This window comes from Oryctolagus cuniculus, chromosome 3 (assembly GCF_051225735.1).
Source record: "Oryctolagus cuniculus isolate XC-2025 breed Fujian yellow rabbit chromosome 3, ASM5122573v1, whole genome shotgun sequence".
NCBI lineage: Eukaryota > Metazoa > Chordata > Mammalia > Lagomorpha > Leporidae > Oryctolagus > Oryctolagus cuniculus.
In genome coordinates, this window is record NC_142869.1 from 69,991,969 (window position 1) to 70,013,514 (window position 21,546).

The 21,546-nt window shown below is 40.2% G+C and overlaps 1 protein-coding gene across 3 annotated transcripts in view; it reads left to right on the forward strand.

The window, feature by feature from the left end:
- The window catches only part of TLK1 (tousled like kinase 1), a 153,496-nt gene that overhangs the window by 56,283 nt on the left and 75,667 nt on the right, over positions 1-21,546 (forward strand). For 2 of the 3 annotated variants that reach the window (XR_016230817.1, XM_002712279.6), the window contains exon 3: positions 12,039-12,110. Coding sequence is in view for 1 of the 3 variants with exons in the window: in XM_002712279.6 (XP_002712325.1) it covers positions 12,039-12,110 (72 nt within the window). In the remaining 2 variants the exon portion in view is untranslated. Of the gene's footprint in view, positions 1-12,038; positions 12,111-13,118; positions 13,186-21,546 lie in introns of those variants that run through there. The other variant, XM_070070707.2, reaches the window with a different exon arrangement.

Here is a 21,546-nt window from a genome sequence, read left to right on the forward strand (position 1 = left end):
GGCCTGCGGTGATGGTGACCGGTGCCGACCGCTGGGTTGTTGTGTGGTGACCCGGGCCGGCCGCCGCTCCTCCCGAGGTGTGATGTTAACCAGGCTGGCGGCAGCTACTAGACTGCTCAGGGCTCTGTGGGGTCCGCTCTCTGCCCCTGATCTAGTTCACTTAGCCGTTTTTAATGTAAGTTTTCAAGTTCAAATTATGTAGCATCAGGAAGCTTCTGATTCCTGCCCTACCTTTGTAACATAATTTCATGCAGTTTCCCATGTTTTCTTCATATTCCTACTTTGTGCCTATTTGCGGTTCCCTAAATGAGCATAGTTTTTTCCACCTTTTTTAAATGCTCGATTCACTTTGCCTCATTGTCCTTTTCATCAGACTCCATCACTATTTGAACGTCAAGAGTCAGATCACATATACCACTTTATGAATGTCTGACCACTTCGTTTTATCTGCTTGCTGAAATCCAGATTTAATCACCTCCTCTGTCCTCCCACTAACTTCTGTGTTTATCTGGACAGAATTTATTTCATCACATTTGAATTATTGGATTTCCTTGAGGAAAAAGGATTGTGGTGCATCTCAGCAGTCTCAGCTCCTAGTTCTCCATCAACTCTGTAGTTACTCCATTTTGTGGGATGAAATTATTTTACTATTAGAAATCGAAACTGTGTGTCCTGATTCTGATCATTTCATCTATGGGAGTAGGAGAGTAATCTTAACAGCTTGTATGTTCAACCCACATTGAATAAATTGTAAGATTCTAACACAGTCTGCTGGCATAATCAGTGGCTATTTTGGGATATTATGTCAGTGAACTGAAGAGATATTTGGGGAAGATGGGAGCATATGATAGTTTTTTCTCTTCTCTGTATAGCTACAAGCAGAAATCTAAATACCTTCATATTTAGAATTAATTGACAAGCAATAGAGAACAAGAACAGAATAGCAGTGTAATATGGATGGAAACTCCAATACTTAGCCTATTTTATTACAATTTTTCCTGAATTTGGTTCTAATTAAAATAGTTGATGTAACCCTTTTTAAAATAAAGGTTATAGGGAGTCTTTAAGACATGATTATGTTCTCTCTTTCTTTTGTTCATTTTAGATTTTTTGCCAAACTATTGTCAAGTGGTTTTACATCAATCAGTAGACTTTACTTGCAGAAAAAGAAACTGACTCTAGTTACCTTACACAAACAATGGACATTATTGGCAGGATACTGGACAGCTCACAGAATGATTCGGAGGCTTGGACCAAGTAGACCTGAACATGAACCAGGGCAATTCTGGGTACCCAGGCAGAAGGATATGCTCAGTTTCTGATTGTGATATCTCTACGAGATTTAAAATAAGAAGAGCAAAAACACATTCCCATGCCTCTCTTCGTGCTTACCTCGCTACCTTGAGATCCACAGTTCTAAGGGAAATAATTTATCAGTTTAGTATTGATCTGTCCCTTTCATTTCTTGACGGGGCATGGGTGGAGGGTATATTTGGGAGAAGGACCCTCCTTAGAATTTCTATAGCAGGTGAGCAGATTGAGTTGCAGTTGCAACAAAAAAATACAAGGATTAGACAATTCTCCAAGGAAACTGATGCTGTTGTGAAATTTGAATAAATATTAAGCCACTCTCCTAAATGGAAAATGTGTATTTTATATCATAAAACTTGAATTTAGATTTGAAATTTAAGACAATTAATGCTTTTTAGGGAAGCAAGGAATTTTTATACTAGATTATGTCTCGTTAGGTGGGGGCATCTGTTGGTGAAATACAACATTGCAGTCTCAACTTTTTTTCCTTTGAAACAGGGAGTGAGCCAGAGAGCAAGAGGGAGGGGGAGGCAAGAAGGGTAAGAGGGAGAGAGAAGGGAAGAAAGAGAGCTTTCATCTGCTGGTTTACTCCTCTGATGCCCGAAACACCCAGGCCTGGACTAAAGCCAGGAGCCAGGAACTCAATCCAGGTTTCCCAGTTGGGTGATAGGAAATCCAATTACTGGAAGCATCACTGCTGCCTCCCAGAGTCAGATTAGCAGGAAGCTGTTGTCAGGAGCCAGATCTGAGAATTGAACTGAGGTACTCTGATGCAGGACACTACCATCTTAAAAGCTAGGCTAAATGCCAAGTTCTAAATGAATATAATTTTTGGGAGTACCTGGGGGAGGGAGTTTGGCCTATTGGTTAAGAAGCCATTTGGGGTGGGGCTGGGGCAGGGGCTGTGTTGTGTTTTATCAGGTTAAGCTACAGCCTGCAATGCTGACATCCCATATGGATGCCGGTTTGAGCTGCTCTACTTCTGATCCAGCTCCTTACTAATGTGCCTAAGAGAGCAGCAGCAGATGACCCAACTCTTTGGGCCTCTGTACCCATGTGGGAGATCCAGATGAAGCTCCTGGCTGCTGGCTTTGGCCCTTTTTTTTTTTTTTTTTTTTTTTTTTTTTTTTTGGAGATTTAAAATGATTTATTAGAATCAAAGACCTCCACAGGGAGTGGCATGGAGAGGGGATTCCAAGAGAGTAACGAACCCTGGCTACTCCACTTCTAATCCAGCTCCCTGCTAATATGCCTGGGAAAGCAGCAGAAGATGGCTCAATTGCATGGGCCTATGGGACACTGGGATGAAACTCTTGGCTTTGGCCTGGCCCAGTCCTGGTCATTGTGGCAGGTTAGGGTGTGAACCAGGAGATGGAAGCTGACTCCACCCCCTGTAACTCTCTTCCATATTTGATTTGTAGATTCAGTGCAATACTAATTAAAATTCTAGCAGGGTTTTTAAGAAGGTGGAAGTTAACACACTGCAAAATTTATGTCAAAATGTAAATACCAAGAATAGCTGAGGCAAGGTCATCTTTATAATAGATGGGCTGGATCAGTTGGATAGCCATATGGGAAAATAAATAAATAGACTCTCGGCTCCTACAGCAATAAACAAAAATCTATTCCAAGTGAATTGTAAATGGATCTAAATGCAAAAGGAAAGCAACGAAGCCTTAATAAGAATACATCATCTTCATGACTTTAGATTGACAGAGATTTCATAAATGGGTCACAGAAGGTACCAACCAGAGAGGAAAACATTTGATAAATGTAACTTACAAATGACATAGGAAGGGAGTTAAAAGGGAGACCACAATTCGTACCCAGAAATGGAAAGAATATCTACTGTTCGAGAAGGAAAGCTTACACAATCTGTGCTCATAGTTTCGAAAGACAGATTTTTCTCTCAGATCTGTAATGAAAGCTGTTAGAATCTTGCCCCCTCCTTCTCATTCTGGATTTAATTTTCCCAGGACTGTCCCTCTTGTAGCTGCTTAAAATTATGTTATATACGCTTTATTTCTGTGTTTCAAAATAAGATTATATAGTTCCTAGTCTTTCTGCGTTTTAGGTAGTTAATATGCCTAGTCTATAAGATGAGGAGTCAGCCCTTTTAGATGATTCAACCTTATACCATTAAAGAAGTGCCCACACTTTCCTGACCCCATCCTACTTTTGATAGAATGAAGTATTTCCATTTTTGGTTAGATCAGTATTTTAATGTTTTCAAGTTTATTCATAACTGAGCCATAAAAGATTCCATTATTTTCTTCTTGTGTAAATTTTTTGTTTTCCCTAGAGTTAATAGTTCCCTTATTTCATGTTCTGTGTTATTGTCCATATTCTGTCTAACAGAAGTCTGTGAACTTCTCATTATTTAAAAATACAGATTATTTCCTCCCTTTATTTTTAAATATTTTAATTTATTTATTAGAGAGAAAGAGAAGCACTCTTTTGATTCACTCCATGTATACTTTCAACAGCCTGGCTGGGATGTTGTCAAAGCCCAGAGTCAAGAATGCATTACAGGTTTCCCATGTGGGTAACAGGATCCCAGCCACTTGAACCATCTCCACTACCTTTCAGCATACACCTAATAGGAGGCTAGAGTCAGGAGATAAAGCCTGGACTTGAACCCAAGTACTCTCATTTGGGACACGGGCATATTATCAGCTAAGCTAAATGGCACCCTCACCTTTCAGACTCCCCCAGAGACCTATGTCCTGCACTTATAGAAGCTAGTTGGTTTCTGTTTATCTGGGGAGTAGAATTTTAGGTTGGAAATAATTTTCTCAGAATTTTGAAGGCTTTGTTTCATTGACTTCTAGCTTCCATTGTCAGTGCTGAACTACTCCAGTATTATTTCTAATCCTTTTTAAGTGACCTGTTGTTGTTTGGAAGCTTTTAAGGACCTTGTGGTCAGTTCTAGCATTGACAAAAAATTCTTTTGGGGCCAGCATTGTGATGAAGCAAGTCAAGCCATTTCCTGTGATGCCAGCATCCCATATGGGTGCTGGTTCATGTCCTGGCTGCTCCATTTCTGATGTAGCTTCCTGCTAATGGCCTGGGAAAAGTAGCAGAAGATGGCTGAAGTGTTTGAGCCCCTGCCACCCACGTGGGATACCTGGATGAAACTCTAGCTCCCAACTTTGGCCTGGCTCAGCCCTGGCCATTGCATCTATTTGGGTAGTGAACCAGTGGATGGAAGATTACTCTCTCTGTCTCTCCCTCTCTCCTATGACTCTGCCTCTCAAATAAATAAAACATAAACTTTAAAATTTTTTTGTTATGATTTGTGTTAGTGTGGTCTTCCATAGATCTTAGAACTAATGTGCTTTGTTCAAAAAGAGTGTCCTCTGGGACAGAAAGACAGTGGCACAGTGGGTTAAGGCACCTCTTGGGACACCTTGAGTCTTGGCTACTCTATTTCTATCCCAGCTTCCTGCTAAGAGAAGACAGTGGATGGCAGTAGATGGCTCAGTTACCTGAGTCCTTGCCACCTACATGGGAGATGATGGAATTCCAGGCTACTGGCTTCAGCCTAACTTAGCCCTGGCTGTTGCAGAATTGGAGAGTGAACCAGCTGGTAGAAGATACCTCTCTCCCTTTCTCTCTTTCTCTCTTTGTCTTTCCAATAAATACATCTTTTTTCTTTATTTTTTAAGTCTGTCCTTCCACTCCAGAAGGTCATGCTTTCTTATTCTGGAAAGATTTCTTGAATTATTGGTTTAGGTAATTTAAAATCTTTTATTTAAAATTTTTTTTTTCCTGGAACTGTTCTTATTTAGACCAAGACCTCTAGCACTGAGCTCTGGTTTTCTTCTTCCAATTTTTGAGTCTCTCTCTCTCTCTCTCTCTTTTTTTTTTTTTTTTTGCCATTTTAAAAAGATTTTCTCAACTTTTCTTTGGTCCCTTTTTTTTATCCTTCCCATTTCAATTATCATATTTTTAATTTCTAGTTGAGTTTTTGATGGTACTCTTAAATGGTTTTTGTGTGAAGTGTTTTTCTTGGTGCCTGAATTGACTCTCATTTCCAATCAGTTCTTCTTTCTTTTTGTTATTCTTCAGATGTATAGCATATGTTGGGCTGTGTTCATGTCTATTACACACTTGTTAAGAAGCTTTGTGTTGAATCGGCAGGACTGACTGATGGATTGATTTTGCACAAGACAGCCTAAGTAGGTCATTTCTCAAAAGATTCTCTTGGTATCTCTAAGTCTTGTCCCTTGAGATGTTCTCTTTTTCCCAGAGACAAATTTTATGATCTCTCACTGTAGGGTTACACGGGTGGCTGCTTATTTGATAGAACTGAGCACAGGAAGGAGGCTTAGTATCTCCTTGTTTAGTGTGTAGACTTACACTTAACTCCCTATTTCCTTAACTGTGCCTCTGTCCCAGATTTTTGTGGCTCACCATTTCCAGACAAAATAGTTTTGATGACTAGTTTGTTGTCATGTATGCTTTTAAGATTTCCTTTTCCGGCCAGCACCGCGGCTTACTAGGCTAATCCTCCACCTTGCGGCGCCGGCACACCGGGTTCTAGTCCCGGTCGGGGTGCTGGATTCTGTCCCGGTTGCCCCTCTTCCAGGCCAGCTCTCTGCTGTGGCCAGGGAAGTGCAGTGGAGGATGGCCCAAGTACTTGGGCCCTGCACTCCATGGGAGACCAGGATAAGTACCTGGCTCCTGCCATCGGATCAGTGTGGTGCACTGGCCACAGTGCGCTGGCCGCGGCGGCCATTGGAGGGTGAACCAACGGCAAAAGGAAGACCTTTCTCTCTGTCTCTCTCTCTCACTGTCCACTCTGCCTGTCCAAAAAAAAAAAAAAAAAAAAAAGATTTCCTTTTCCTTTATATGTGGTTTTTCAGCAGTTTGACTATGATGTATCTCATTGTGGTTTTCTTTGTGCTTATCCTGCTTAGAAGAATCATTGGAGCTCTTCAATCTGTAAATATGTGTCCTTAAAAAAATTTTGGAGTTTTTCTTTTCTTCTCCTTTTTCTCTCTTCCTGTGGTTCCATGTAGATGTATGTTACACTGCTTAATAGTGTCCGTCAGATACTATTTTCCAATGTTTTCTCTCTGTTCTTTAGTTTGAATAATTTATTTTGACAGTCTTTATTACTTTGTTTCTCCCTTTTGCCCTTAAGCCCATATACTTACTTAAATTGTAGAAATGAAAATTCCATTTCTAGAATTTACACCTCTTTTTTTCAGTTTTTGTTTCTCTGCTGAAATTTCCAATTTGTCCATTTATTGCTAGCATGTTTTCCTTTCTCATTTTGAACATTCTTGTAAAAGCTGCTTTAAGATCTTTATCTGCTAATACCAGTATTTGTGTTACTTTATGGTTGGCTTCTATTGATTGTCTTCTCCTGAATGTGGGTCATATTGTCTTGGTTCTTCATATGTTAAGAAAGTTGGTATTAGGTGCTGGCGCTGTGGCATAGTGGGTGAGGCCATCGCCTGCAGTGCTGGCATCCCATATAGGCACTGGTTTGAGTCCCGGTTGCTCCACTTCCGATCCAGCTCTCTACTATGGCCTGTGAAAGCAGAAGATGGCCCAAGACCTTGGGCCCTTGCACCCGTGTGGAAGATCCAGAAGAAGCTCCTGGCTTGGGATCGGCGCAGCTCCAGCTGTTGCAGCTGATTGGGGAGTGAACCAGCGGATGAAGATCTCCCTGTCTCTATGTCTGTCTGTCTGTCTGTGTGTCTCTCTCTCTCTTTCTCTTTGCCTCTCCTTCTCTCTCTGTAACTCTGACTTCCAAATAAATAAATAATTTTTTTTTTAAAAAAGGTATTCTATCCTGAACACTGTGAACAGTGCATTATAATGATTCTAGGATTTGGTGTATTGTTCTGGGGAGTGTTGATGTTTTTTGAGAGGGAGAGAGAAACAAAATAAGTTAGAGAGCAAGTTCCCATCCACTGGCCCACTTGGCAAATGCCTGAAGTGGCTGGGAGACTTAAACTGGGAACTGAGAACTCAATCTGGGTACCCTATGTGAGTGGCAGGAACCCAACCACAAGCACCATCATCACTACTTCCCAGGATCTACACCAACAGGAAGCTGGAATAAGATGCCAGAGCTAGGAACTGATCATCCCAATTAGTGTTCTCTTTTATTTAAGGTATAGAAATTTCTTGTATTTCATACAAATCTCAAACATTTCATGTTTAGAAACATGGAGATAGTTCCCATGCTACCTTCTCTCGCACCCTTCCTTCTCCTTCCTCTCTTATTTCCTCTCTCAATTTTACAGTGACCTACTCTGTTTATTTTATACTCATAAGATTAAACCTACACTAAGTAGAGATCAGTAAATAGAAGGAAAAAACACTGTCCCTCCACAGTAGAGACAAGGGCTGTAAACAATCATTGAATCTCAAAATGTCCATTTAACTCCTATGCATTACATTTTTGGTACTCCATTAATTACCACAGATTAGGAAACTATTAGGTCAGAGCACTGCCTCTGGAGAGTATTGGTTTTCTGTGTTTGTTTTTGTTTGTATTTCTAGACAGCTAAGTTGGCTGGGCTGAAATCGCAACTATGTGTCTGCACCGAGAGCAGCAGCTGACATCTCCATTCAGTTGCTTAGCCTTAACTGCATTGCTTTGAGTCTGCTGTTGGGTAGATCAGTGAGCAACCACTTTGGGAATTGTGATTCTTTACTTTCCAGCTGTTGTGTTAACTTAAACCTCTAAAAAAATTTATTTTCCCGAGAATTTATACTTATTTGTAGAAATGTTGATCTGCCGGAGGTATTTTGTTATTATTTATAGTACAGTACACACACACACACATTTTGTTTGTGTTTTTATTTATTTATTTATTTGACAGATAGAGTTAGACAGTGAGAGAGAGAGACAGACAGAAAGGTTTTCCTTCCATTGGTTCACCCCCCAAATGGCCGCTACGTCGGCACTGCGCCGATCTGATGCCAGGAGCCAGGTGCTTCCTCCTGGTCTCCTATGTGGGTGCAGGCACCCAAGCTCTTGGGCCATCCTCCTGCATCCCTGGGCCACAGCAGAAAGCTGGACTGGAAGAGGAGCAACTGGGACTAGAACCCGGCCCCCACATTTTGTTTTAAAATGTCTCATGAATTTATATTGATACTTCCAATTCAGCTCAGTACTATAAGGTTTTTATTTACGCCTGCATCTTCCCTCTTCTGTACTTAAAATTGTGGGATCTATCTATCTTTCTTTCTTTCTTTTTTCTTTTTTTCTTTCTTTTTTTTTTTTTTTTTTTTGGACAGGCAGAGTGGACAGTGAGAGAGAGAGACACAGAGAAAGGTCTTCCTTTTGCTGTTGGTTCACCCTCCAATGGCCGCCGCGGCCGGCGTGCTGCGGCCAGCGCACCGTGCTGATCCGATGGCAGGAGCCAGGTACTTCTCCTGGTCTCCCATGGGGTGCAGGGCCCAAGGACTTGGGCCATCCTCCACTGCACTCCCTGGCCACAGCAGAGAGCTGGCCTGGAAGAGGGGCAACCGGGACAGAATCCGGCGCCCCGACCGGGACTAGAACTCGGTGTGCCGGCGCCACAAGGCAGAGGATTAGCCTAGTGAGCCGCGGCGCCGGCCGACAATTTGGTTCTTAAGGACATAAAATAGGTGATGGAATTAAGATATCCTATGATTATTTAATTCTTACCAACAAATAATATTGTTTACTTTTTAATTTTAGACTGATAAGACTATTCATTTTGGTTGTCTTAAACTTGTTTACATTTGGTTCTTTATGAAGGGCTTGTGGAAGCACTATTTTCTGAGTTTTTGCATTTTGGAACAGTATTTGTGTTTTCTATGTGTTAAAAGTCAATTTTACTAAATATAAAATATTTTTATGTTCTCTTTTCTTGAATGTCTTAAATAACCTCCTCCGTTTTCTTCTATCATAAAGTATTACCTTTGAAAAATTTAATGTCAGCCTTTTGGGTTGATTTTCTTAGGTGTGGGGTGTACTCTTTCAGTCAGCAGTTTCAAATTAAAGTTTTTTTCAGGGACTTCTTTGAATCAGACTTGTGTTATCTGAGTATCAAATCTTCTTTGTACTTTGTTACCTGCTTTCCTTGAAATCCTTTTTATCTTTTTTTTAATTTCAAAAATGTTCCTTCTTTTTACCTTCTAGTTCTTTTAAAGCATCATCTGCTGTATATATTTGCTCTTAGGTTCATTCAGATTTGTTCTTCATTAATTTCCTGAGTTCTGTTACCTTATTTCTGAGTTTCTTGATATCCAACTTAGGTTGTTTTTTCATGTCTTGAATCATTTTTGTAATGTCTTTTAGCTCATTTTGAAATAGTAGGTTACAATTTTCATTCATTTTGTGAATATATGTTCTTGGTAGGCTTTTATCATCAAGATGATATTCTGTACCTTACATTTTTCTTCTAATAACTTTATGGGATTGACCTACATCATTTTCTGTTGCTTACTTGTATGTGAAATTGAGTTTCCTGGACCCTAAGTAAGTGGTTTGGGAGGGCTTTGTTTCTCACGCAGCTCTTTTGTTTTTGGACACTTCAAAACTGTGGTGCTTGCTCTCTGGGATTTTTAGGCTCTCTGTTCCCTTCCCCATTTTTCTTCTGGACATTTTTCTTCATCATCATTGTACATATTGTGGTGAATTTTTATTCCATACCCTGTAATTGATACTCATTTTGCCTCCATATCATGGAAAGGCTAGTTTCAGGAGTTCATAAAGATGGTCTCGTCCAGCATGTTAAGACTCTCAGAGACTTAGCCATGTGGTCACCGCTAGTGCAGAATCTTTCCAGTTATGGGTCCTGCACTCATCCAATTATAGGTCCTGTGCGTTTGATGAATCCTTTTTTCTCTTTTGGGAGTCTCTCATCAGTTCTGTCAGACATCCTGTTTCTTTCTGTTTCTCCCCAACAGATAGTGATGGCATACAGGTCTTGTGGTTGTTGATGATTTGTTCCCACCTGCTAATTGGAAAGGACTCATGGGATTCTTGTCATCCAGTTTTGTTGTAAACGTTGTCTGGGTTTTTTGGTTCACCATTTAGTTTTTCACTTTTTTCTCATGGGGATTTATAGGTTCTCAAAAAATTGGGCTCCTTCCCCTCCCCTCCTATCCCCTCCCCTCTTCGGATTTTTTATTATTATTATTATTATTTTTTTATTTATTTTTTTTGAGAGGCAGCGCTAAAGAGACATGGGAGAGGAGGGAGAGTTGTCTTCTACCCACTGGCTCACTTCCCAAATGGCCACAACAGCTAGGGCTGGGATAGGTTGGAGCCAGGAGCCAGGAGCTTCTTACAGGTCTCCCACATGGGTGCAGCGGCCATTACCAGGGAGCTGGATTGGAAGTAGAGCATCCAGGACTTGAACTGGCGCTTGTATGGGATGCCTGTGTTGCAGGCAGCGACTTAACCTGCTGTGCCACAATGCGGGCTCCCCCAAGAATGTTTGTAATATGTCACTTAATTATTATTGGTGGTGTTATTTAATTTGATTAATCTTGTCCTAATTAGATTATATGTTCCTTTAAGTGCTATTTGTAATTTAATTAGTTCCAAGGGCCAGTACAAGTTGAAAACAGTCTACAGTGTCCATTAGTACTGGACATGTAAGCAGTAGCTCACAGTTGTCACTTTGGAAATTTATCTAAAGATAATTATAGACCAACTTATAACCTGTTGATTATAGGATTAGCAGCTACTCTTACAAATGGAAGGGAAACATGAGGATATCAGCTATCCTGCCTATACATGAAGTTAGTTCATGCGTCATCTTTGGCATATATGCCTTAGCCTGTCAGCCTCTGGTCTAAACATTCCTAGAAGACATTGATCCAGTGCACTTTAGAAACATTGCATAAAAAAGACATCTTCATACAGAGTGATAATTCATTTTTGTCTGTCATGATGGAAAAATAATGTCTAGAAAATAAAGAGATTCTTGAGCAAAACATTTAGTCACAATAGCAACAGTGACACACAAGGACATTTTGTTAATTTGTGTTGTGTGTGTGTGTGTGTGTGTGTGTGTGTTTTGACAGGCACAGTGGACAGTGAGAGAGAGAGATGGAGAGAAAGGTCTTCCTTTACTGTTGGTTCACCCTCCATTGGCCGCTGCAGCCGGCGCTCTGTGGCCGGCGCACCGAGCTGATCCGAAGCCAGGAGCCAGGTACTTCTCCTGGTCTCTCATGGGGTGCAGGGCCCAAGCACTTGGGCCATCCTCCACTGCACTCCCTGGCCACAGCAGAGAGCTGGCCTGGAAGAGGGGCAACCGGGACAGAATCCAGCACCCCAACCGGGACTAGAACCCCGTGTGCTGGTGCCGCAAGGCGGAGGATTAGCCTATTGAGCCGCGGGGCCAGCCCATTTTGTTAATTTAAAGAAAAGGTGGAGGAGTGTGTGTGAGATGTGATTGGATTTTGATCAATGCAGAGGAAAACTAAAGAGGAGAAATACTACTTTGAGACCAATAAGAAGAAGCATTGCTCTTTGTATTGGTTAGTAATGTTAGGGGTCTTATTCTGACTGTACTCTGATTCCTTTGCTTTTGAACTGATGTTCTAAAAAATTAGTGAATATACTATGTCTTTAAGAATTTAGTATTTTTTAGTTTCACTTTAATTTACTCCCTTGCTGGAAGGGATCATACTTTGTTTACATTTATGAGGATTATATGCTTTGTAATATGTTTATTTAAAATTACTCCTAATTTTTACCTTTTCAAAAAAATTTCCAACAGGCCTCAACAAATAATGAAAGCTCTAATCACAGTTTTGGAAGCTTGGGATCTTTAAGTGACAAAGAATCAGAGGTAAGTAATTTCATTTTAATTATGATGCTAATAAAGTAAAAATGAAAATTACCTTAATTAAATAGAAAGTTTTTCTTCATCAGTACATGTGCTAAAAGGTAATGCTTTTAAGTTTTTTGTAGGAGTGTTTTGTTCTGCTTTATGAAGAACATCATTCAAATTGAAGACATTATTTGGCATTAAAGTATAGTTTCTTGGTTATATAGCTGAACTTGTATTTTAGTGATACGTAGATGTTCTTAATAGAAGACCATTACTGATTGTTCATAGTTTTATGTGATTAATGATAAGGTGGTTTTGAAATACACTGGGTTTCACCATGTCTTATTTCTTATTATAGTACCCTCTTAGTTTTATTCTGGGTAAGGGTCTGTGTACTTCTGAGATCCAGATTAGTATTTCTCATGGAGTCGTGCTTCGGATATTCACTTTGCATATTTTTAAAAATCTGAAGAGTTCTCTCTCACTCACCTTACCAAGAAAATACATGGGATTTGTAAATCAGTGTTTGGATCCATGGTATAGTTCATTTTGAACATTATAAACACTCGAGGGCATCTTTTAAAAAAAGTGGGTGTCCAGGATTTTCTTTGGGCTTTAGCATTTGTTTGGTGCTCTAACTTCACTTTCTGTGGAAATATCCTTTTCTGTCCTCAGGTTATATAGTTATGCACTAACATTTGTGTGTATGTGTATGTGTGTATTTTCCCTGTAAGTATTAACGTGCTTCCATGTGATGCATTTTAAATGTCTTTTATTATTTGGGTTAGTGTAGCTATTTCACCTTTATAATACCACCAGGTCATTAGCACTCAGGAACCCATAGGCATTTGGTTTCAGTGTTCAGTGAAAAGGGAATGTAAAAGGTGGCATCTTTTTAGCTCTGTATTATTGAAAGCATCTAGGACTCTCTAGTGGACAGTTTTGTGCAGTTCTCTGCAGGCTCCCTGATACTTCAAAGGAGTGTGGCCTAGGGTTCTCACTCATCAGGCTTTCCCTTCCACAGAGACAACTGGCAGGCAGCTGAAAGAACTGTGCAAGTGACGGGACTTTATCTGCAGTAGGTTCCCTTGAGGTAAGCTAAGCAGTAGTAGCCCTTGTAGCACCAGATTATCGCAGTTTAGGTTTTTTCCCCCCTAAATTAACACACTTATGCTAAGTCCTTAAAAAATTTTAAGGTTAATTTTAGTCAAAGTGTAGTTTTTCAAAAATGATCATCAAGGATGTTTCACTTTAAATTTCCTGGACTTTGAAACAATTCTTGATGTTTTTATAGAATTGAGTATATTTACTAATTTTACGTGGCACCCTTTTGTGCTGCATAAAAGCATATATGTTACAAGGGCAGTAAACTGATTTCAGGTGTTTTTCTATGTTAATAAAATGTGATATTTTTGTTAGATTTTTTTTTAAAAAAATAGCAAAACAGTAAAGGTTATATCACATGCACCAGTTACATTTTTCTATATTCTTTATGAATACCCATATCCCCCAATTGGATTTAGTGTTTGGATTCTTTCAGAGGAATTGATGTATAAGAAAATTTCACTTCCTTTTAAAAATCCCAAGGATCACTTTTAGCTGTATTTTTAGTTAGAATGTTGGTCGTCCCCACCCCAAGTCCATAGTGGCATTTGCAGTGAAACATAATTTGGGTGAACATTGCACATACATACAGATGAGTTGACATTTGGACAGCAAGAGAAAATGCTAAAAAAAATCTTTTGTCTTTTGCTCTTTGTTCTTTTTTTTTTTTTTTAAGATTTATTTATTTATTTGAAAGTCAGAGTTACACAGAGAGAGGAGAGGCGGAGAGTCAGAGAGAGAGGTCTTTCATCCAATGGCTCACTCCTCAGTTGGCCACAACGGCTGGAGCTGTGCCATTCTGAAGCTAGGAGCCAGGAGCTTCTTCCAGGTTTCCCATGCGGGTGCAGGGGCCCAAGGACTTGGGCCATCTTCTACTGCTTTCCCAGGTCATAGCAGAGAGCTGGATTGGAAGCAGAGCAGCTAGGACTTGAACCAGCACCCATATGGGATACTAGTGCTTCAGGCCAGGGCGTTAATGCTCTGCGCCACAGCACTGGCCCCTGTTCTTTGTTCTGTATCTGAGATTTTGGCAAATTATTTATATTTTGGAAGTGACTATTTTTCCTTAACAGTAACATAAACCACTTTAATTATTTTATTTCTGTTTTTGTGAGGGAGTATCTGTTTTTACATTTAGGAAATTGCTTATGTGGAAAGTGATTCCCAGATTTTTTTTCTCTGTAGTAGGTACCTTATTTATAAGAATTTAAAATAGAAATAATCATGGATCATTAAGTATAGTTGTTGAGTATGAAAAGGTGCCATAGGAAGTTGAGCAGCTGGGACTTGAACCAGTGCCCTTATGGGATGCCAGTGCTGCAGGCGGCGGCCTTACCTGCTATGCCACAGTGCCAGCCCCACCATTACATTTTTAAAAAATGATAGTCTTTGTTTTTGTGAACAGAAGATAATAGAAGGTTTATTTTTAAAATAGCCGTCCTCTACCATTCACCTTTTTAGCTCACCTTCAATTTTTCTAGCTTTTATTCCTGGTATTTATTTCCATAATTCAATATATTTTGGCTCACCACTTAGACATTATCTTTTTTGGGGAGGAGAGTTAAAGATTTTTATTTATTTATTTATTTATTTGAGAGGTAGAGCCACAGACAGTGAGAGGGAGAGACAGAGAGAAAAGTCCTTCCCTTCACTGGCTCACTCCCCAAATGGCCACAATGGCCAAAGCTGCTCTGATCTGAAGCCAGGAGCCTGGAGCCAGGAGTCTCTTCTCGGTCTCCCATGTGGGTGCAGGGCACAAGCAATTGGGCCATCCTCCACTGCTTTCCCAGGCCACAGCAGAGAGCTGGATTAGAAGAGGAGCAGCTGGGACTAGAACTGGTGCCTAGATGGTAGCATTGCAGGCAGAGGATTAACCTACTGCGCCACAGTGTCAGCCCTGACATTATCTGTTGACCCCTTAGGGTTTGTGATGGTTTTAGTAAACTAATACTCCCTTTTTCCTGTTTTTTTTATCCTTATCCCTGGTACTCTTTTCAGATATCTGCAAGTTTCCTGTTATCTTCTGTTATCTTAACTGTTAAAGCTGAAAAGCGTGTATTAGTTACTGTTAGGTTGATTGAAGCTGCTTCAACTGAAATTTTTGTTTCACTTTGTATATGAATTACTTCATATAAGAATTTGAGGTGCTGGGGCCGGCACTGGAGCTCACTGGGTTAATCCTTTGCCTGAGGCAGTGGCATCCCTTATGGGCGCTGGGTTCTAGTCCTGGTTGCTCTTCTTCCAGTCCAACTGTCTGCCGTGGCCCGGGAAGGCAGTGGAGGATGGCCCGAGTGCTTCGGCCCCTGTAACTGCGTGGGAGACCAGGAGGAGGCTCCTGGCTCCTGGCTTCGGATTGGCTCAGCGCTGGCCGTATTGGCCATCTGGGGATTGAACCAATGGAAGGAAGACATTTCTCTCTGTCTCTCTCTCTCAATGTCTGTAACTCTACCTGTCAAATAAATTAAAAAAAAAAAGAAAAAAAGAATTTGAGGGCCCGGCACTGTGGTGCAGCCATTAATGCCCTGGCCTGAGGCGCCAGCATTCCATATGGGCGCCCGTTCAAGACCTGGCTGCTCCACTTCCAATCCAGCTCACTGCTATGGCTTGGGAAAGTAATAGAAGATGGCCCAAATCCTTGGGCTCCTGCACCCAAATGAGGGGCCCCAAAAGAGGCTCCTGGCTTCGGATCGGCGCAGCTCTGGCTCTTGCGGCCAGTTGGTGAGTGAACCAGCAGATGAAAGACCTCTCTCTCTCTCTCTCTGCCTCTCCTCTCTGTGTAACTCTTTCAAATAAATAAATACATCTTTAAAAAAAAAAGGATTTGACTTTTATTTCTAAATTGAAGAATTGTAGAATGAAGAAGATCTTATTAACAAAATCTGGTTGTTGGGAGAGTATTGGTTTAGTTTTATTTTATGTCACTCTGAATCTGTTCTTTGGGCTTCAAAAAGTCAAGTATATTTTCAGTAAGCATTTACTGCAGTGCAGGCAATATTAAAATGAGCAAGATGCAATTCTTGACTTCACATGAGGTCAGTGCCTAGTAGGACAGACAGATATTTAGACAGACTGCTTTATGAACTGTTTGGTTCACAAAATAAGCAGAAAATACTCTGGGAACAAAGAGCAACAACTTCCCAATTCCATCTGATCTCAGGGAAAGGAGGCAGAGGTCTTTCTTCAAAGAAAAGATAGTACTTCAGTTATTCAGAAAGGCTGTGGATCCATCCTGGAGGACAAGGGGCCAAGTGTGAGAAGGACTTGAGTGAGGTTTGCTTTTGTACAGAAGCATGGCTAGTAGTTAGGGTCCAGGCAGTAGGGCAGTGATTATCAGCTTCCAGTACTTCAGATCATCTGAGAGGCTTTCACAGATAGCCAGCTGTCCAGGTTATTCTGCCCGTTCCCAGACTTCTGGTGTAAGGGAGTGTTTGTGTTTGAAAGATAGTCAGGTGTTAGGATCCTTAAATATTTCATTCATGGTGAAGAATCTGGACTTCAGGTGATGGGAGAGCCATTGAAACAGGGGACACAGAAGCCAAGTGGAGTTGTAAAAGCCTCCCACAGAGAGCAGCTTAGAGGATAGGACTGGAGGGAGGCGATTCCTGAACAAGGAAGATCATTTAGTTAAAGAATATGCCTTCTTTACAAAACCTCAGACCTCCAAGGTTCAATAATAGGAGGAACAACTTGAAATAACAGGGATTCTGATGGTGGTATTCTGAAGTTTCCGTTTTGGACTCTGATTTCTCCCTGAAATTTTCTAATTTCACTGAGAGTTAGGATAACTTTACCACCCAAACTTTAATGTGTGAATTAATTATTTGGGTTCTTATGTCTGGATATCTGAGTTAGGGGTTTGCATTCGTAGCTCAGATTCCTCGATTTAAAAAGTAGAGTCAATAGGTCATTAAACCTTGAATTCGAGTAAAGAAGGTCAGAGGAGGAGCCTAGGATTATTCGAAGGAATCCAGCTTTAGTCCTTTGACTGAGCCAGGTAACAGGAGGAAGATGAACACATTTGGCCCATGAGGTAATAATTTGAATTCTTTGGCATAAATAGGTGAAGATGTTATTGTAGGCAGTAAAAACTTTCTGGAGCTCAGGAAAGAAGTTAGGCCAGAGATTAAGACTTAGGAGTTTTTGGTATAGGTGTTAATTAAAGGCTTGAGTGTAGGTAAACCCATCTGAAAATGTGGTCTGGGGATTTCTAAGGGTTCTGGAGTCCCTTTGAAAGTACTCAGGAGATTAGAATGATTTTTTGCAACAGTACTTAGACATTATTTGGACTTTAAACTCTCATTTTTTCATGAGTTTACAGTGAAAATTTCTAGAGGCTGTATGTCACATGATCTCACAACTGATACTTTATGCATTGTGTAGTTGGATATTCTCATATTACCAAATGTTTTGTTTTAAATCCTAAAATGGTAAATATTGATAGTTGTAATCCATATAAATTAAAGCTTTTTGGGTCTTCAACAGCTTTTAAGAGCTGTAGGGGATTCCTGAGACCCAAAAGTTTGAAAACTGCTTTTGTAGATGAACTCACCCAGATAGTGGATGTGGTGCAAGTTAGATAGATGAGATAGGTGTGCTGGGGAGAAACTGAAAGCCTGTTAAATAGGTGGCATATGGAAGAAAAGCAAGAGAAAGATCAGGAAGGGAAATAGTGAATAGAATTAAATGCCACAGAAGTCAGTTAAGATAATCACTGTAAAAATGTGACTAAGAATTTGCCACTTAGGCTTAATTTTAATAGATTAACGCGAACAGGATGCCAGATTGTGCTTGATTAAGGAATGATTGAGAAGTGAGAAAATAGTAATAGCAAATATTGACTCCTTTGGGCAGAATCTTGACTGTGAAGAGAAGGAAACAGGATCTGGAGCTTGACATGTTATGCTCTCAGGGAAAGGGCCATATAACACAGCCACGATGGAGAGGAGGAAAGTGAGCAGAAAAGATGAAACAAAACCAAACACTTTTTTTTTTTTTTTTTTTTTTTTTTGGGAGGATCTGAAATTCAGACCCTTTGTGGGCAGGGTTAGTCACAAGTGGTACTAGGAACATTCTTTCCTCTGCTTTAGGGGTAAGTGAACTTGCATATCTAAAATCCTTTTCTCTTACACAGCTGTCAGCTCAAAGGAAAGCAGTGTGAAAGTGTGTTTGAGTGATAGAGATTTTATGGGAGGCTCAGGGAAGAGAGTTTGCTGGGGACATTTAGAATACCTGAAGGACTTAGAAGCATGCCTTATCTGTTGCTTTATTTATTTTATGATGATCGGAGAAGTAAGTAGCCCATGTTACCTGATTACCAGCGTTTTCCAAATATGATTTCAGAACCTACCTTAGTCCACCTGTTTGCTGGAGGACCCCTACATCTCTGAACACAACCTTCTTTCTGTACTTTCATCTAAATTCTGTTCAGTTGCTCCCTATTTGTATCTTAGCCCAAGATGCTGAGATAAATCATGTGTCTTCTAGTTCATTGGGAATTCATAATGATTAATAATTACCATAATCATTCCTCCCTACCTCTCCTTTTGGGTATCCTAGGATATAATTCTCTGCTTTATTTCTTACTGAGGTTGGATATTTGTGACTGTACATAAATACTTATTACATCTTTAGTAATTCATGTTGGTGAAACAGGATTATATCTGTATGACAGTGCTTCAACAGGTTCTTGGAAAAGTGGAGTTAAAACATACAGTTTATTTTGGAGCAGAAATTTTAAAAATCTTTAAAAAACTTATTTGAAAGAGATACAGAGATAGACAAATAGATATCTTCCATCTGTTGCTTCACTCCCAAATGCCTGTAATAGCCAGGGCTGGACCAGGCCAAAGCCAGCAGCCTGGAACTCAATCTATGATTCCCATGTGGATGGCCAGGAACCAGCTACTTGGACCATCTCCTGACTCCCAGGGTGCATAAGCAGGAATCTGGAATCTGAAGCAGAGCCAGGGTTTGAACCCAAGCTCTCTAATAAGGAATACAGGTGTCCCAAGCAACGTCTCACTAAGCTAACCTTCTGTCCCAGTGCAGAAACGTTTGGAAATCCATGTATAGTATTTTTATAGTTCATACTTTCCATGCTTGTTTTGAAAACTCCTCATTTGCATAGATTTCAAATTTTTTGCACCAAAATAAACATTTTTAAATTTTGTTTTCCATGAACTTTTAAAAGTACACTTATATCATACATGTGTGCTTATACATAGTACTGGTATACTTCATAAATGTTTGTAAAGCAGAGATAGGTATCAACCTCTTTTTGCTTCAATTAATCTTTAATATTTTCATCTCATAATATTTCTGTATAAATCAAGTTAGAATTGAGTAGTTTGAAATATATCCTAATTCTAGAACCAAAGTTGTTTATTTCTGTTTCTTCCTGAGGTATCATTAGCTCTTAAACCCTTTGTCCACTGGTCTTGCATTACTCTTTATTTTCACTTTAAGTATCTTTTGGGATTTCTTTAGTTGTATCCTTAAATTATGTATATATGGAAGCAGAGGAAGTTCTTGCATATAGCATATTTCCTCTTTTTACCCTATTTAAAGAGAGAAACCTGTTTAATATGTTATAATTATCATTAGCTTCCTGCTAATGTGCACCCTGGGAGGTATCAGGTGATAGCTCAAGCGGCTGGATCTCTGCCACTTAGTGGGAGGCATGAGTTGAGTTCCTGCCTCCTGACTTCAGCCTGGCCCAGTCTTGACTGTTGGAGGCATTTGAGAGGTGAAGCAGAATATGTGAGAGATCTGCCTCTGTGTGTCTGTATATCTCTCTTTCTCAAATATGTAAAATAAATATTAATTGCATTTGATAGAGTTTGTTGGTTGATTTTAGAGCAAGAAAGCCATAAGCTTATTGATGAAAACAAGATTGGAAGAGAAACATGAATCCAAAATGAAGACATAGTTTTTAAAAAGTAGAAGCACATGTTGTACTTATCCATAGTAGGTGCCAGTAAATATTTGTTGAATGAATAAATTTTTTTAAAAAAATTGAGAAGCTGGCACTGTGTCATAGCGGGTAAAGCCACTGCCTGTGGTGCTAGCATCCCATTTGGGTGGTGCTGGTTTGAGTCCTGGTTGCTTCACTTTTGATCCAACTCCCTGCTAATGCACCTGGGAAGGCAGTGGAGGATGGCCGAAGTCTTGGTCCCTGCACCCACGTGGGAGACCTGGAAGAAGCTCCTGGGTTCATTCTGGGAAAGCTGCAGCTGTTGTGGCCATCTGGGGAGTGAGCCAGTGGATAGAAGTTCTCTGTCTCTCTGCCTCAGCTTCTCCTTCTCCTTCCCTGTAACTCTTTCAAATAAATAATTCTTAAAAAAAAGAGGGGGGTGTTGATTTTTATTTGAAAGGTGGCATTAGAGAAAGAAAGAAAGAAAAAAAATAGATCTTCCCATTTGCTGGTTCACTCCCCAGGTAGCGCAAAGATCAGGCTGAGTCAGGCCAAAGCTAGGAGCTCAGAGCTCCATCTTGGTCTCCCATATGGGTGGCAGGGGCCCAAGTACTTGAGCCATCTTCTGTTGCCTTCTCAGGAATTTTAGCAGGAAGCTGGATCAGAAGCAGAGCAGCCAGAATGTGAACGGGCACTCGGATATGGAATGCTGATATCCAGGCAGTGGCTTAGCTTGCTGCACAAGTGCCAGCCCCTAATGTGTAAATTTAGCACCACTGTCTACCCAGCTCCTCAGCAAATTGCTACTCTTTGTCCAGCACATCCATCTCATGTGTCTCTGCTGCTCACACTTCCTAATGTTACACAACCTATCAAGTTTGAAAAACAGTTTTCAAACTTTTGGGTTTCAGGACTTCCCACCAGCTCCTCACACAAAACTCTCTCTTTTGAGCCCCCAAAGCTCTCATTTGTGCGAATTATAACCTGATATGTATCATTTTAGGATTTAGAACAAAGCATAACACTAGAATACATAAACATATAACCCATAAATCATTAGACTGTTATATCACTATCTTACAGGAATACTAGAAATTCTCACTGTAAACTCAGGAAAAAATGAAAATGTAAGAACATGCTGTACAGTGGTAGTGTAAGTTTGATATTACCTTTGAAAGTGAAATTTGGCATTATCTTTAAAAATTTAAATGTGCTTATTCTGTGATGTAGCATTTACATTGAAAACTATCACAGAGAAATAATGAGGGCTTCTTGTTTAAGGGATTCTGTGTAGGAGTGTGTATACCAGGGGTATGTTACCCCTCACAGTGCAGTGTGAGACCACTGTTCTGAATTGTACTCTTACAAAAGTCCTCTCAAAACATCAGCATTTCCTTCCCTCTGCAACTGTGTCTTTCAAATATGTAAAATAAATCT